Source organism: Ovis canadensis, chromosome 14 (genome assembly GCF_042477335.2).
Source record: "Ovis canadensis isolate MfBH-ARS-UI-01 breed Bighorn chromosome 14, ARS-UI_OviCan_v2, whole genome shotgun sequence".
Taxonomy (NCBI): domain Eukaryota; kingdom Metazoa; phylum Chordata; class Mammalia; order Artiodactyla; family Bovidae; genus Ovis; species Ovis canadensis.
Genome location: NC_091258.1, coordinates 47,872,426 through 47,887,351, shown reverse-complemented (window position 1 = coordinate 47,887,351; position 14,926 = coordinate 47,872,426). Strand labels below are relative to the sequence as shown.

The 14,926-nt window shown below is 47.2% G+C and overlaps 1 protein-coding gene and 1 long non-coding RNA gene across 3 annotated transcripts in view; both read right to left on the bottom strand.

The window, feature by feature from the left end:
- The window catches only part of CBFB (core-binding factor subunit beta), a 48,583-nt gene extending 43,751 nt beyond the window's left edge, over positions 1-4,832 (bottom strand). For both annotated transcript variants that reach the window (XM_069550057.1, XM_069550056.1), the window contains exons 1-2: positions 3,736-4,832; positions 3,421-3,507 (exon numbers count right to left, since the gene is read on the bottom strand). In XM_069550057.1, the coding sequence (XP_069406158.1) occupies positions 3,421-3,507; positions 3,736-3,813 (165 nt within the window). In that variant the 5' untranslated portion in view covers positions 3,814-4,832. The remainder of the gene's footprint in view (positions 1-3,420; positions 3,508-3,735) is intronic.
- Positions 4,833-9,917: 5,085 nt separating this feature from the next.
- LOC138418601 (uncharacterized) lies at positions 9,918-14,537 on the bottom strand. Its single transcript, XR_011248658.1, has 4 exons — positions 14,437-14,537; positions 14,109-14,244; positions 12,181-12,670; positions 9,918-11,018 (listed from the first exon to the last, which is right to left on the bottom strand). It is a non-coding gene; the product is annotated as an uncharacterized lncRNA (long non-coding RNA).
- Between the last annotated feature and the right edge of the window lie 389 nt (positions 14,538-14,926).

Below are 14,926 nucleotides of genomic sequence, written 5' to 3'. Positions count from 1 at the left end.
CTTTAATGGTATTTCCCTAATCACTTGGGATACCTTTTCTTGTAGTAAATACTTGTACGAATAGAGACTGAACAAACATCGATATTACGATATTAACCTTAAGAACTTTGCCAACTATTAGCATAAGTTTAAAAAACAACCACTGAAGTGAAAAGCAGACTCTAGGAGGCAAACTGCCTAGGATGACCTGAGGCAAATCACTTCTCTCAGAACCTCAGTATCCAGTACTTGTCAAGTATTTAGAACACCACCCAGTAAATGCTACATGTATTTGCTAAATACAATGAGAAGTAATTCTTAGCTGAAGAAGACAGCCAACTCTTTCAGTCTCAGACAATGAACAGATAAGAGATCCTGTCCATGAATGAATACCCTGCCAAAATCCGGCAGCCATGTTTCTTCAGTAGTCACCTAGTAACAAACCCCTCGGTCACAGTGTATCCCAAATCAGCTCTGGGCTAAGTAAAGCCATTCTGCAACTCTTATTACCTCACCTCACCTCCCGCCTGAAGGCCAACCTCAGAAGAGATTTCCTGCTTCATCACTTCATGTCCATTATCTCATCAACATACCTCTCTGAGACCGGAGAAGTGGTAAAAACAGATACACACTCTAGAATACCAGTTCTCAAATTTATCTGACCACAGAACTTTTTTTTTTTAATGGAACATCTACAATACACAGGAGTTGGGAAATTTTTATTTGAAAACATAAAAATCTACACTGGTAAAAATGGCTGTATGGAGAATTCTCAGATGTCCCGACTATATTTTATGAGGTTTTATTAAACTGTAAAATAGCACACTTGAGCCAATCCAACATACCTTTTATTCTTCCATCTTCAAGATTACAAAGTTTTTACCCCTTTCACAGTAGTCACCATACCTCTCATAAGTATTTTTTATTAATCATTAGTGTTGAAGATATCTCTTAATACTCTTACTATAATACAAGAGCTTATATAAGGAATATATCTGATTTTACCAAATAGATTCTACCCCTCACCTATAATCATGCTTATCTCATGCTATGATATAGAGTCTTATTAAGTTTCATAGCTAAGAAGAGATGAGCATCACAGCCTTGTTTTTTTTTTACATCTAAATACAAAATAAATTCTTCATTAACCTCACTGATAAGGAGGTGTTCATAATAAAAAATAAAAGGAGAGAAGGGTTGGACATAGTTTGGAGAACTATATATTTTTATCATACATGGCTGCTATTAAAATAGAAGCAAAAAAAATGGCTTTCCCCACCTATTTTCCACCACCAAATAAGTAAAAGCCACAGCCTGTTTATAAGTCATAAGATAAATTTGGGACATTAAATGAAGTTACCTTTAAATTCAAATAATCAAGTGCTTATGATACAAAAGATACTGTGCAAAACCCATACAAAGGGGGCATATATGAAATTAATGTGGTCTCTATCCCCTAGAAGCTAAAACTCCGTTAATTTAAGTATAGCTAACATTGAATTAAAGGGAGAAAACTGGAGAGGAAAAAGTGAAATTCCTTCCAAATACAAAGTTATATTATTCAACACATTAAACTGTGCTGTCTTAATCACAATTCTTAGATGAAATTCAAACTACCTATCTTCTGTAACTTAAATACTTGTCAGAAATTAAGAATTTATTAAAATTTGTAGGATCAGATTTTTGGAAGAAGGCCTAGAATCAGAATGTCTGATTTATCCCTGAAGAGGAATTTATAACAAATACAAGCAACCTATAATACTGCCAAAACAGTAAATTCATGTTATATACTATATAGTAATTGAAATATCCTATGAATTCATATATATTCAAATACACTTCTACTTCCAATTCATAATCACATGCAGTAAAATTTGATATGACAGAAAACACCCTATTAACTATATTTCCCTAGGTTTCCCCAAAACCCTCAGCTCTAAAAAATTACAATAGCATTTTATAGCTCATCTTTTATACTTACATCAATTACTTCCAAGAAATCCATTGGTTGGGTATACCATCCACCTTTTCCAAAAGGAAATCCAGACAAAGGATGATATAATCACTGAACCAACTAAGGAAGGAAAGATTCTTCTACCACTTAGTGCCAAAACTAAAAACTATTTGTCCTATACATCTGAATCATATAATAATCACAACTACTCGAGGAAGCGGGCTAAAAGCTAGACATTTTCTTTTATAATGTGCAATAATGACCAAATATTCTAGAGTTCCTAGTAAAGTTGGCCATATCTTATTATCTGTAATACAATTTAAAAAGCCTTTGTCTTAAAATCAAAATATTTTTTAAAAATAAACTTGATTTCAGTGATGAAAAGGGAGAATTTTATGATATGCGAATTATGTCTCAATAAAAATATTCTCTCCTGTACAGGGAATGGGAGAAGCAAATGGTCCAAGATGTCTTGCTATTGTTAACCTAAATTCAAACTGCGCCTGTAGCTTCAAGTGTGTGAAGATGCACAGGCCCAAGTCATGGAGCAGATCATCAGATTCCATTATACAGTGCCTCAACTTCTTAAAAAATTAACAACCAGCCTCTACTCTTTAGTTTTTTCGGATGCACTTTTTGGCTCCATCATTCTCTCCTCATTAGCACCGCCAATAGGACAAACCAAAAGGAGAGGAACTAGGACACTTGAATTTTTTTTCAACATAACGTTTGGTGGAGATAAAGCACCAAATCTAGCATCTAAAACAGGGCCTCAGATAAGACTATGGGTTTTGCAAATCCATGCGATTCTTTAAAAACTGCAGGCCTAAGCGGGATATGTTTTTTTTAGGTTTGGAGGGAAAAAAAGATTTCTTTCCGATTCTCCTGAAGCTTAATATGCGAAAAGATGGCACGTTTTGGTGGGGCTTTTTTTCTCTCTTAGGACAACAGATAACTGGATTTACCTGGATTTACCCTCTGACTTATTCTCAGCTCTACTGAAAAAAAGATAGCTTCACACATAGATTTACGCAAAATCTAACTTAAGAACCAAACTATTGCCCAAGAAACGATTTTGAACGAAGTCCATTTCTTTTCCCCTACGGGTGTTTTCTTCCCACTAATATCCCCTACTAATATCCCGACCCTCTCTTTAATCAGGGTCACAGCCTACACAGTGACCTTTCCTGGTTTAGTTGGGCTCGGGTTTGAGATCCACTCGCGGCAAACTGTCCGCCGAGTCGTGTGTGGGAAACATAATCCACCCGCCGAAGGCCACCGGGAAGCGTCTCCCCGCGAGGACTCGGCCCGCCAGTGTCTGGTTTCGCATTTTGAATCCCGAGTAGGAAGTGAGACGGCGCCCGCTCAGTTCCGGGAGCCGCGGCGTTCGCGGCGCCGTCCGGAACCGGCCTGGGCCGCGGCGGCCCCAGTGCAACAAGTGACCCGCGCGCGCCTCACTCCCCTGCGCCCCCGTCCCGCCGACTTACGATTTCCGAGCGGCCGTCGCGGCAGGCGTTCTGGAAGCGCGCCTGGCGCTCCTCGTGGGGCCGGTCCCTGAAGCCGGTGTACTTAATCTGCAAGGCAGAGACGGCCCGAAATCAGGAGCCAAATCCGCGACGCCGTCCGCCCCGCGCCGCCCCGATAAGGGCAAGCAGAGTCAGCGGGCAGACGGCTGCCCGGGCGAGATTGCCCCTCCGCGGGCGCGCCGGCGCGGGGATCCCCGGGGCCGCACCGCCCAAACTTTTCTCCGCCCGGGCCCGCTCGGGGCGCGCCGCGGCCTCCCCGCCGCCCGCCTGCCTCACCTCACATTCGCGGCTCAGCTTCCTGAAGAACTCCTCGTTCTCGAACTTGCTTCTCTGGTCGGGCACGACGCGCGGCATCTTCCCGCCCTGAGGCCGCGCCGGCCGCCGGGCTCCAGGCTTCCGCGGGCACCCGCTGGCCGGCTCCGCGCTGACCGACTGACCGCCCACCCGCGGCGCCCTGACTCTCGCTTCCCTTTGTTTCAGGCGCCCGCCCGCGTGGGCTCCCGCGCCCGGGAGTCTAAGGTGCCGCCGCCCGCTCGAGCCCAGCCCACGCCGCCGCCGCCTAAGCCGTTGCCTACCGCCCGCGCGGATCCAACATTCGCCGCCCCCAGCCGCCGCCGCCGCCGCCGCCGCCACTTCCTCTCGCCGCCCACCTCGCTAGCCCGCCCGCCCCGCCCCGCCCCGCCCCCGTCGGCCCCACCCCTCCTCCTCGCGCGCCCGCCCGCCCCAAACTCCGGCAAACAAAACGCACCATTCACAACTCTGCGGCCCGCGCTGCGCATGCGCTGCAAGTCCGCTTGCGGGGCCGCTGGACTGCAGCGAAACCCGGCTCCTCCCGCGGCCGCGCGGCCCCTTTTCTCCTGGCCGGCCACTTCGTTGAGTGGGGGATCTGCCCTGTTCTTGGAGATAGGGAGCGGCCCACGCGAGTCTTTCCTCTACTCTGCCTGGAACTTTTGGGCTCCCCAGCAGCGCGGAGTAACCCCAAATTATCACCTGAAGGCCAGGAAACTTAAGTCCTTGGAGACTTTGAAGGAGACTCCAAAGTCTCCTTTGGAAACTTAAGTCCTTGGAGATTCCGAAAACCGACCAGGAGGGGTGCAGGCTGTGCACATCAAAGACTAACGGGGGAAAGAGATTAAAGCGATCCAACTGAATTCGCATCATGGTGGAAAGGTCTGAGTTGTTGGAATTAGAAGGGCCTCAAATGGGACCTCACTCACTCCCCTGCCTGCTGGATGGGGCCCTTAGGGCACTGGGCCACAAAGCCTCAGTTTGCTTTTTTTACAAAATGCAGGCACTCGCAAGCTCGCAATATTAGCTGGCATGAGAGCTTTTATGTAGTTTTAGCACATGATGAACACTCAATAAATTTAAGTTTACAAAGAACAAGCTGAATTAATAACCCAATACCGGTTCATATATTGACACAAATGTACAATCAAATCCTAAAAGACAAGATCCACAAATTCTAGGGAAGTCGTTTAGCTCAGGCTGGAGACAGCCTGACATGGGATTTACAGCAGAGCTTTACTCAAAGTTGGTCCTCAATAAATTCTGACCCTTAAAATCTCAGCTTGTCAAAAACTCAGTCCAAGTATGGCAAATAGGTACCAGTTTTGACAGTAGCTGGTCTTATGGCAAAGGACTGTAAGAATGCACTTAAACTTACAGGAATTAGTGCCAAGGGCAATTGGCAATGTCTGCCTGAATGCAAGATTTGGCAGACTTTCCCAGCCCTTTCTAGTCCAATCCAATCTCATTTTTACAGATACAAAACTGAGCTAGGATGATAGACTATCCTGGTTTTAGCAGTGGAAGTCCCATGTCCCAGGAAACCACTCAGTTCCTGGCAAACTGGATTGCTTTTTCACTCTAACTAAGGTCCAGTTAGTGATGGATTGCCCAAGGTCAAGGGGAGAGTTTTCAGCAAAATCAAACCTGCAGGCCAGTGGCTTTAACAAACACACACTTTCTGAGTAGCAAACATAGAATCAACTCCTTCCAAGGGCATGCTCCCTGGCCTACACCAAGCCTGTGTGAATGTATGTATGTACACAAATAGAAAGGGTATACATAGATATGGATGTCACCAACCACTTTTGTTGGGTCTCCAAGTATCTCAGAATTTTTCCCTTGGGTGCTTTTCAGTTGCAAATGACAGAAAACCAATTAAAAAAAATAAAGCTAAAATGGTGTCAGTTTTAAGTAAACAAATCACAGAGATGGACTCTTTCCTTTCTCCATTTCTTCTCACTGCTAATTCTCTCAGATTCTCATCAATGGCATTCATTTCCTGACAAAGGATGGAAACATCCACTTCTCTGTCTCCAAAATTTCCATCTCCCAGATTGGCCTAAACTGAAGGGGAAAACTTCAAAGTGCAGCACAAAGCACAGACAAAACCAGCCTTAAAGTATCTGCACTTTATGTTAAGAGGTAAGTGAGGCAACTTTACCCCAGTTAGCAAGGCAGAACCAAGCCACTCATGAGGAAGAGAAGTTTTCATCCATCTGCTGCCTCTCCCTTACATCTTCCCAGTTCAGCTAAGAAGAACTTTGGGCACCAAGACAACACAATAATTGTTTGAATAAGAGGAAGATGATGAGTTTGCTCTCAGTCAACAAGGACTGTGGTCAAGGGAGTAGAGTTTCTGCTGTTAGCTTCCATAGTAGGAAAAAAGGGTACCCCATGTGATACCATGCAATGTCGCCATATTCTGTTTGGGTAGATACTTGTGTAAAACCTTTCATTTCTGTCTCTGATAGATGATGATTCACAAGGAAGCACCCTTACTCCACAGTGGGTCCAGGTAGGGCTCACAGACCTGCAGCTGACCTTGGTGTCTGGACTCCAGCAATAATTGTTTTTTCCCTGGGAGATGTGGAATAAATAAAAGTTGAAATCTCACTAGAGTGGCCTAGATGCTCAGACCAGACATGAACTGTTTGTTGATTCTGTTCCCAAGTTTTATTGGAGGACTCATACAGAGGGGCTTTCCTGATGGTCCAATCACTAGGACTCATGCTCCCAATGCAGGGGGGTGGATTGATCCCTGGTCTGGGAACTAGATCCCACACGCCGCAACTGGTATGTGGTGAAGAAAAATTTTAAAAGTTAAAAAAATTATATAATATTATATATATATATTACATATATGTGTAAAAGAACTCATACAAAATATTCCAGACAATTGAGTTTTAACCTTCAAGTTCCTCCTCTTCTTGATCTTGGCTAATCTGGAAGTAATGCAATTCCTAACTTTCTTTGCTGTTAGCAACTACAGATAACCAATCATGTTTCTTGGCTGTTAGCAACTACAGATAACTAATCATGTAGTTGTTGTTTCGGAGAAGGCAATGACACCCCACTCCAGTACTCTTGCCTGGAAAATCCCATGGACGGAGGAGCCTGGTGGGCTGCAGTCCATAGGGTTGCTGAGTCGGACACGACTGAAACGACTTAGCACCAGCAGTTGTTGTTGTTTAGTCACAAAGTCATGTCACTTGGACTGTGGTCCACCAGGCTCCTCTATCCATGGAATTTCGTAGGTAAGAAAACCCGAGTCGGTTGCCATGCCCTCCTCCAGGAGATCTTCCTGACCCAGGGATCAAACCCAAGTCTTTTATGTATGTCTCCTGCATTGGCAGGCAGGTTCTTTACCACTAGCGCCACCTGGAAAACCCATCATGTAGATTATTCTTCTGCAAATATTTTTTGGTGAGATATTTCAAATACCTTTTGGAGAAAGGCACCTCAGACATTACAGTAATCCTGCTCTTACTTCTTTTGACTGTAACAACTCCTCCACCAAGATTCTCAGCTTTTCCATTCACTTTGATTCTCTCCTAAAGAAACTGCTCAAAATTGGCAGCATCTATGATGCTACCTTTTACAGGGTAGGTGTAGTCAAAGGTAAAACTTCAGAACCAGCTTCTTTTTTTTTTGCCCTTTGCCACAAGCTTTTTCACAGAAGCCATGGCAGCAGCTGAGGCAGAAAGCCACCATGAATTTTTTGACAAGGGTGATGGTCAAGACATATCCCTTCTAAGCTCAAGGGACCTGGACTGGAAGCAGCGGGAGTACAGAGCAGGACAGAGTACTCTAAGTGTCAGCCTCACAGAGGTGGGGAATGCCGTCTGGAGGGAAAGGGATGGGAGAGTCTGCCAGGCGGACCCAGAACAGCAGCACCACAGACAGCCTTTGGCAACTCCAGGCCACAGGGTAACCCACACTCGGCATTGTCTGGCATCCAAACAGCCAGGACAACCGGGAAACGAGCCGCAGGCCGAAGGAGGCCATCTCCTCGGCTGAACTCTGTATGCCTTTTTTTTTTTTTAAATGGTTGTTAATTTTTTTCACTTATTTTAAAAACTGGATTAAAGGAAATTAACAAAAGAAAATTTCACCCACATCACATATATTTAGGTCTGTGATTCTGTCCAATGGATATGGATTGGTTCAGGCACCACCCTGTGAAGGAGTTTGCTACCAGCCAGCTTTAGTAGGGCCCACAGATTGAAGCCTGAGGGTGACTGTTCATTGCCGAGAAACACCCTCCCAACCCCATAAACCTGGCTGAATTCTCTGAAGCCCTACTGCTTGGAGCTTTCCTTTCTTAAGGATTCAATCAGTCCAGGGCCTTCTCCCTACTTTCCTGAGTGGGCAGCTGCTTCCACTGATCTTGAAAGGGTAGTCAGTAAATGGACGATACTGCTGAGCAGGGCATTGAGGGAACCCTTAATTGTCTGGTTCAACTGTGAAGCTCTGAGCAGGGTACTTTTATACCCTTTATCTCAGTTAATTCACACAACCACCTTCTAAGACAGGCCTCCTTGTCCCTATCTGAGATAAGGAAAAGGAGACCCTGAAAAGGTAAATAGGTGGCCATAGCACCCAGACAAGACCCTGACCCGTTAGAGTTAATGAAATGGCTAAGCACTGGGGGTATATCCTTTGTCCACTCCTCATCATAACCCTGCAAGTTTGTTGTTATTGACCCTATTCTACAGATGAGGAAACTGAGGTTCAGAGGGGCTGGGGCTCTTAACCATTCCATTCCAAGGCTTTTACTGGTAAGGATGCCCAAAGTCCAGCTTGTCTCCTTCACCAAACTGTGTGCAAGCTTGTAGAGAGCTGGGATCACTCTCCTGAAACAACCTACCATGCTCCCAAAGGGGCCCCAACAGGTTGGGTGAAGGGGTCTTACTGTTGGCCTTGTGGCAGGATGTGGCTCTTGCCCTTGATGGTTGAACATTCCTGTCCCCTGAGCCCAACTGTTTGTCCCTCCTTGGCTTGGTTGGTCAGGGCCTAGATATCCTGCCTCCCAGGTCCAGCAGAAAGGATGGCTTTATCCAGATCCAGTGTCAGCAGCCACCCACATCTGTCTCTCCTCAAAGTAGGGGTGAGGTCCTCCCAGGTCCCTGAGCCTCTGTGCGCTTTTCTCTAAAGAAACAACATCCATTCAATTACTGAGGAAATAGTGTACCATCTTAAAGCTGAAACAGGATCTGGAGCCACAAATGAGCGTTGAGGAGGGTGGGAGAGAAGGGGAATTCGTGGTTGGCACAGAGCCATCAAAGCCTAGCTCTACTCAGCTTCTAGTCTTTGGATGGAGATGGGCTGAAGTCCAGGATGGGATATCATCGACCTAAATGAGGCAGGTTCCGAGCCCTAAATAATTTTCTTGAGATGTAATTTACATACCATACAATTCTCCCTTGGGCCCATAAGAATTTTCCCTCTGGGCAGTTCTCCCCCTTCTTAACTGCCCTGCCACCACCGCCCGCCTCCTACCCCTAACACCCGCATCAGTTCATCCATCCCGGAGGGAGAGGAAAGCAGAGAGGAGCAAGTTTCCCCAGAATAGCATTTCTTCAGTGTTGGGATCAATAAACCCGTTTGCTTAAAAGGAACCAGATGATTTCATCCTTGTAATTACAAGGTTGACGTTTGCAAAATCTTGCCCAGGCACCAAATGAGCCTCTTTGTCATGGGAGGTGAAGGGTTTGTCTGAGTGGCCGGAGGTGGGGCCTGAACCTGGTGTGGTGGGCAGAGGGCCAGGCTGGGGTCAGGAGGTCTGGCTGACCATGTGTGAGGGCTGCTGGATGGCTCCCCTTCCCCTCCCTTCCTCTCTGAGTTTCTGGAGGGTGATGGCAAACAGACTAGACTAGGGAACTGGAAAATGTAGAGCTCTAACCACACTGCTCTGCTGCTTGAAACCCTCCCCCAAGCCCCCGGTTTGCCTATGCCTGAAAGGCAAAGGCCCTCAGCCCAGCTTATGTGACCGCCTGACAGTCATTCCTTTCCCTCCCAATCCCATCTCCCATTGTGTCTCCCCATGGCACCCTGCCATCCGACCACACTGGCCTGCTTGTGGTTCCCACATGCCTCAGGGCCTTTGCTCTCACTGTCCCCTCTATCTAGCCTGACCTCTTCCCCTTTCTCTTATGGGAAAACTCTTATTTGTTTTCTTTCTTTTTTTAAATGTTTACTGATTTGACTGTGTCAGGTCTTGGTTGCAGCATGTGGGATCTCAGTTTTCTGACCAGGGATGGTATCCAGGCTCCCTGCGTTGGGAATACAGAGCCTTAGCCACTGGACTGCCAGAGAAGTCCCTCACTTTTTATTTAAATAATGAGTTCAGGGGCCTTTGACTGTCCTCTGCACAGTGACTGCCCTGCAGTATCACCTCATCCTATCAGTTCTGTCCATTTGATGTGCCAGGGAGATGGTCAGCAGACCTAAGACATAGCAGTACCCTGGGTTCTAGAAGGAATCAGCTCCCTACTACTTTGTGCTTATTTTACTTCTGTGCAGACACCTCATATGAGTGTCTTTTGCTCCATCCTTACATTTTGTTTTAATTATTTAAAACTTGTGCATATTGTAGAAAATTTAGGAAATATAGGGAGAAAAAGAGAGAACCTCGTCACTTGAAGACAATCATTGCTAACATTTTGGTATATTTTCTTTGACCCTTTTCTATCCACATTTCTTCACACAGTTATGACATTCTATATGTACAGGGTTTTGTGGGATTTTTTGGCCATGCTGTGCAGCTTGCAGAATCTTAGTTCTCTGATCAGGGATTGAAATAAGGCCTTTGGCAGTGAAAGCACAGAGTCCTAACCACTGGACCACCACAGAATTCCCCTATGGGTACAGTTTTGAATGCTCCATTTTGACCTAATTCTATGACATAAATATTTCCCCATGTAATCATATAAAACTCCTAATGACTTTTGGCTGATCCCCTATTGTCGGACATAACTATTTAGATTGTTTCCAGTTATTCACTGCTATAAAATAAGGCTTCTGTGAATATCGTGATGCTTGAAGGCTTTTCAAAGTTTTGGATAGTGTTTTTAGGGTCAATTCCAGAAAACAGATCCACCATGTCAAAAGATACAGGCATTTTAAGGTTCCTGATACCTGTTGTCAAATTTCTCTTTGGCCTTGCCTCTTCTCTCTTCTGGAGTCTTAAAAACCTGTTCCTTTCTTCTCTCCATTTCTCTTTCCACTGTCTCAAACACAGGAAATGCCAACCAAGAATAAACCAAGACCTGCAGATAGAGATCAATGGATCAATAAAGGAGGCTGAATAATTCAACAACCACTTTTGGCTCATTTATCGACGCCTGAGTCCAGATGCATCCTCTTTTATCTTCTCTCCTTTTGTCTCCCTGCTGATACCTTGAAACTTGGCCTTGTTCTTGGATTCTTTCCCCAATTGGCTGAGCTCTAAACCATCCTTGCAGGCAGGGTTTCCCAATTGCGCTATAACACTGTCTTAAAAATAGGCTGACAGAGTTACTAGCCCATGGCCACTTCACCAGTCTAGAAGGGATTCCCTGTGGTTCTGGGGTCTGCTACATCCATAGCTCCTTCAAAGGATTCTGCTTCAAATGATCGGGCTGGCCTGGTGGCCAGGCCAGTTCTGGGGGCTGAAGGCAGCCATGGACAGGCTAGAAGAGGAGGGGGCTATAAAGACTACCCAGTGTGGATGTTTTGGGTGGGATGGTAACCAAGAGATCCCATCAGAGGCTTCTCTGAGGCATGGGTGGTATAAGTGTGCATGTAGGTGGCAGGTCCAGAGTACAAAGGGTGTGGAGTTCAAGTTACATTTTGGGGCTCATTCACACTGTAAGCCAGGTAAATAGTGCTCCCTGGAGGGGTGTCCTGCAACAGCTCTTCTGCCTGCCATAATACCTGGCAGTGGGAGGGAGATAAGTGCCACCATAATAATGAGTTCCACATCCAGACTGTTTTCCTGCTGGATGGTCCCTCTACCAAGAATTGTTTTGATATGGTTCCATCCTCACTCTTTATGAAAAATTATTCTTTTCCCAGGTGTACTGAGTGTTATGGGCTTCCCTTGTGGCTCAGGTGGTAAAGAATCTGGCTGCAATTCAGGAAAGTGAAAGTGAAATTGTTCAGTCGTGTCCAACTCTTTGAGACCCCATGGACTGTAGCCTACCAGGCTCCTCCGTCCATGGGATTTTCCAGGCAAGAGTACTGGAGTGGGTTGACATTTAAACCTGGGTTCAATCCCCAGGTCGGGAAGATCCCCTGCAGGAGGGCATGGTAACCACTCCAGTACTCTTGCCTGGAGAATCCCATGGACAGGGGAGCCTGATGGGCTACAGTCCGTATGGTCGCAAAGAGTCGGACATGACTGAAGAGACTTAGCACACATGCACTGAATATTATAGATGTATTGGTCACCTAGAAGGTAGGCAAGGTCAGAATTCCTTCTGGCAGAGAGGATCAGAGAGGTCAACTGAGTGTCTGAGATCACACAGCAGTTCAAACTCAAGGCCGCTGTCTATCAGCAGCTTTTCCTAGCACTGTAGAATCCCATGATTCAGGAACAACAATGATGATGGTGCCCCTCTCCCCACCAGATGCTGAAAATCCAAGTAAAAGGTCCAGTGTTTTGAAGTTTTGAGTCTGGGGTCTTTGGAAGACTCTGGAAGCTACCAGTCCTGCCCTTAGCCCAGAAGAGCTATTCCTTAGGTAAGAGACATGAATCAGCAGTAGGTACTTCTGCCAGCTTTTGACGAATTTTCCTGCCACTGGGGCTAATTTCCTGAAAGGCTTTTCTTCCACCTTCAGGCTCCCCTTCCAAAGGGTCCTTGCTTCTTCACAGTAGAAGATATGTAATGATCACCCAGCAACTCCTTGGAGAGGTCACGGGTGTGCTCCTCCATAGCACCTATGGATGAATAGGAAGAGAGTAGACAGGAGTCCTGGGCCATAGCTGGAGGAGAGGGAGGCTAGAGCAGTGTCCTACCCCAGAGATTGCTCCCAGTGCACTGGAGAGCAGAAACCAGGCCCAGATAGGCAGTGGCTCGCCTGAGGACACACACACAGAGGAACAGGCCCAGACAGGAACACACAGCTCCCAAACTCTGCCTAAAAGGGACAGGTTGAGCTCTGTTCTGTGAGGCTGTCTGCTCCTCTCAGCTTCTGAGTTCTTTCAGGGCTCCAATGGGCCTTCCTCCCCTTCTGATTTGCTCCACAAAGAGGCCCAAACTCAACCCCTCATGGCCGTAGAGCTATCATTGCAACGACAGAGGGTCAGCGGCAGGAGGCTACAGCACTACCTTGACTAGCTTCTGGCAAGGGGAGTCAGAGGGGAGGAGCTCCCCCAGTAACACCTGGCCCTCTGGGCTGTGCTCCCAACCTGGGCTGGACACCCTCTTGGGCCTTTTCCTGGGCCCAGGCCCTAGGGCGGCTTCATGTGAGTTCCGGGGCTGGGTGGGAGAGCTCTGAGCCAAGGGCCCACCTGTGGATGGCAGCAGGTGGATGCTCAGAGCTGACCTCCTGTCTTGGCCCAGAGCTCCTTGGAACAACAAGACACCTAGGAGTCTCTCTCAACTGCCACCACCCCTCCCCTCCTCTGTCACCAAGTCTTGCCCATCTGCTTTATGCAGTTGTTTGCTCTGTTCTCTGAAGGACTCACTTCCAGTTCTGCACCACCCTTCCCTGGCTTCCCTAATTCTCGCTTCTCCTCCTCCAATTGCTCCTTCTGGAAGATAAGCCTAACCAGTACCTGTCCTTCCCATGGCTCTCCAGTATCTCAGGGTAGGGGCCGTGTTCCCTCCCAGGCTTACAGGCCTGGTGTTCCAGCTCTGGGCCTGGTTCCTCTTTTAATCTTCGTGTGTGGGCCACGCTGATGCACAGCTGTTGGGATGGAAGAGGCTAATTCCTGCCTCCAGGACTGGGTTCCTCCCCTTCCCTCTCCACCTCCATCCCCTCCACTCTTTCCTACCGGTCCTTTCAGGTGCTCCTCCTGGAAGCCTTCCCCAACACCCCAACCCAGTCCAAGATAGGTTCATCTCTGTGCTCCCACAGCCTTTCCAGATGACCTTTCTGTCATGCCCCGAAGGGTCTCAGTGGTCAGACAACTGGGATGAGAAACAGATCCTTTGCTCTCTGCCCCCTTCTAAGTGCCCAGGTAGTGCCCTTCTCCAGGACAGCCCCCAGCACTGCCCTGGCTCTCGGTCCATTTGCTTGTCTGGGTGCATTTGTGCCTGCTTCTGTTTCTTTTCTCCACCCTCTAAGTTTCTTGGCAGACGGTTCCACTGTCTCTGTCACCTATCTCCATACCTTCCCTCATGCTTTTTTTTTCCATTCATTTATTTACTTACTTGGCTGTGCCAGGTCTTAGTTGCAGCAGGATCTTCTGTCTCCGTTGTGGCAGGCAGGATCTTTAGTTGCAGCATGCGACCTCTTAGCTAGGGCATGTGGGATCTAGTTCCCTGACCAGGACTGAACCCAGGCATCCTGCATAGGGAGCACAGAGTTTTAGCCACTGAACCACCAGGGAAGTCCTCTCATGCTTTAATTTAATGCATTGTCACCTCATTCCACAAAGGACCCAAGGTGGTATATCTGTCATGGTCTCTCTTCCTTACTCAATCCCCACACCCAATTTCTCACAGTCTTCCACCACCCTCTCTCCATACAGCTAATCACCTTGGTACATAGAAAAGGGGAATTCTCATTCCTTTAGAAGTGATCCCTTCTCCTTCACAGGAAGCCTGGTCCAGCAGGTTCTGAGTGAGATTCTAGGGCACAAGGCAGGCTTCCAGCCCTTCCCTACTAAGACCAGACCTGAGTGGTGTGCATGCATGCGTGCTAAGTTGCTGACTCTTTGTGACCCCGTGGACTATAGTCCGCCAGGCTCCTCTGTCCATGGAATTCTCCAGGCAAGAATACTGGGGTGGGTCGCCATGCCTTCCTCCAGGGGATCTTCCCGACTCAGAGACTGAACCTGCACATCTCTTACGTCTCCTACATGGACAGGCAGACTCTTTACCACAAGCACCGCCTGGGAAATTGTGAGGGCATAGAAATAAGGCCATTCTGAACCCCAGGACACTGCCTGCAGGACTGGTCAGAGGTCCCAGCACCTCTTATCCAGCCCTGTGTGGCACAGGAAATGGGAGTCTTGTACAGCAGATCT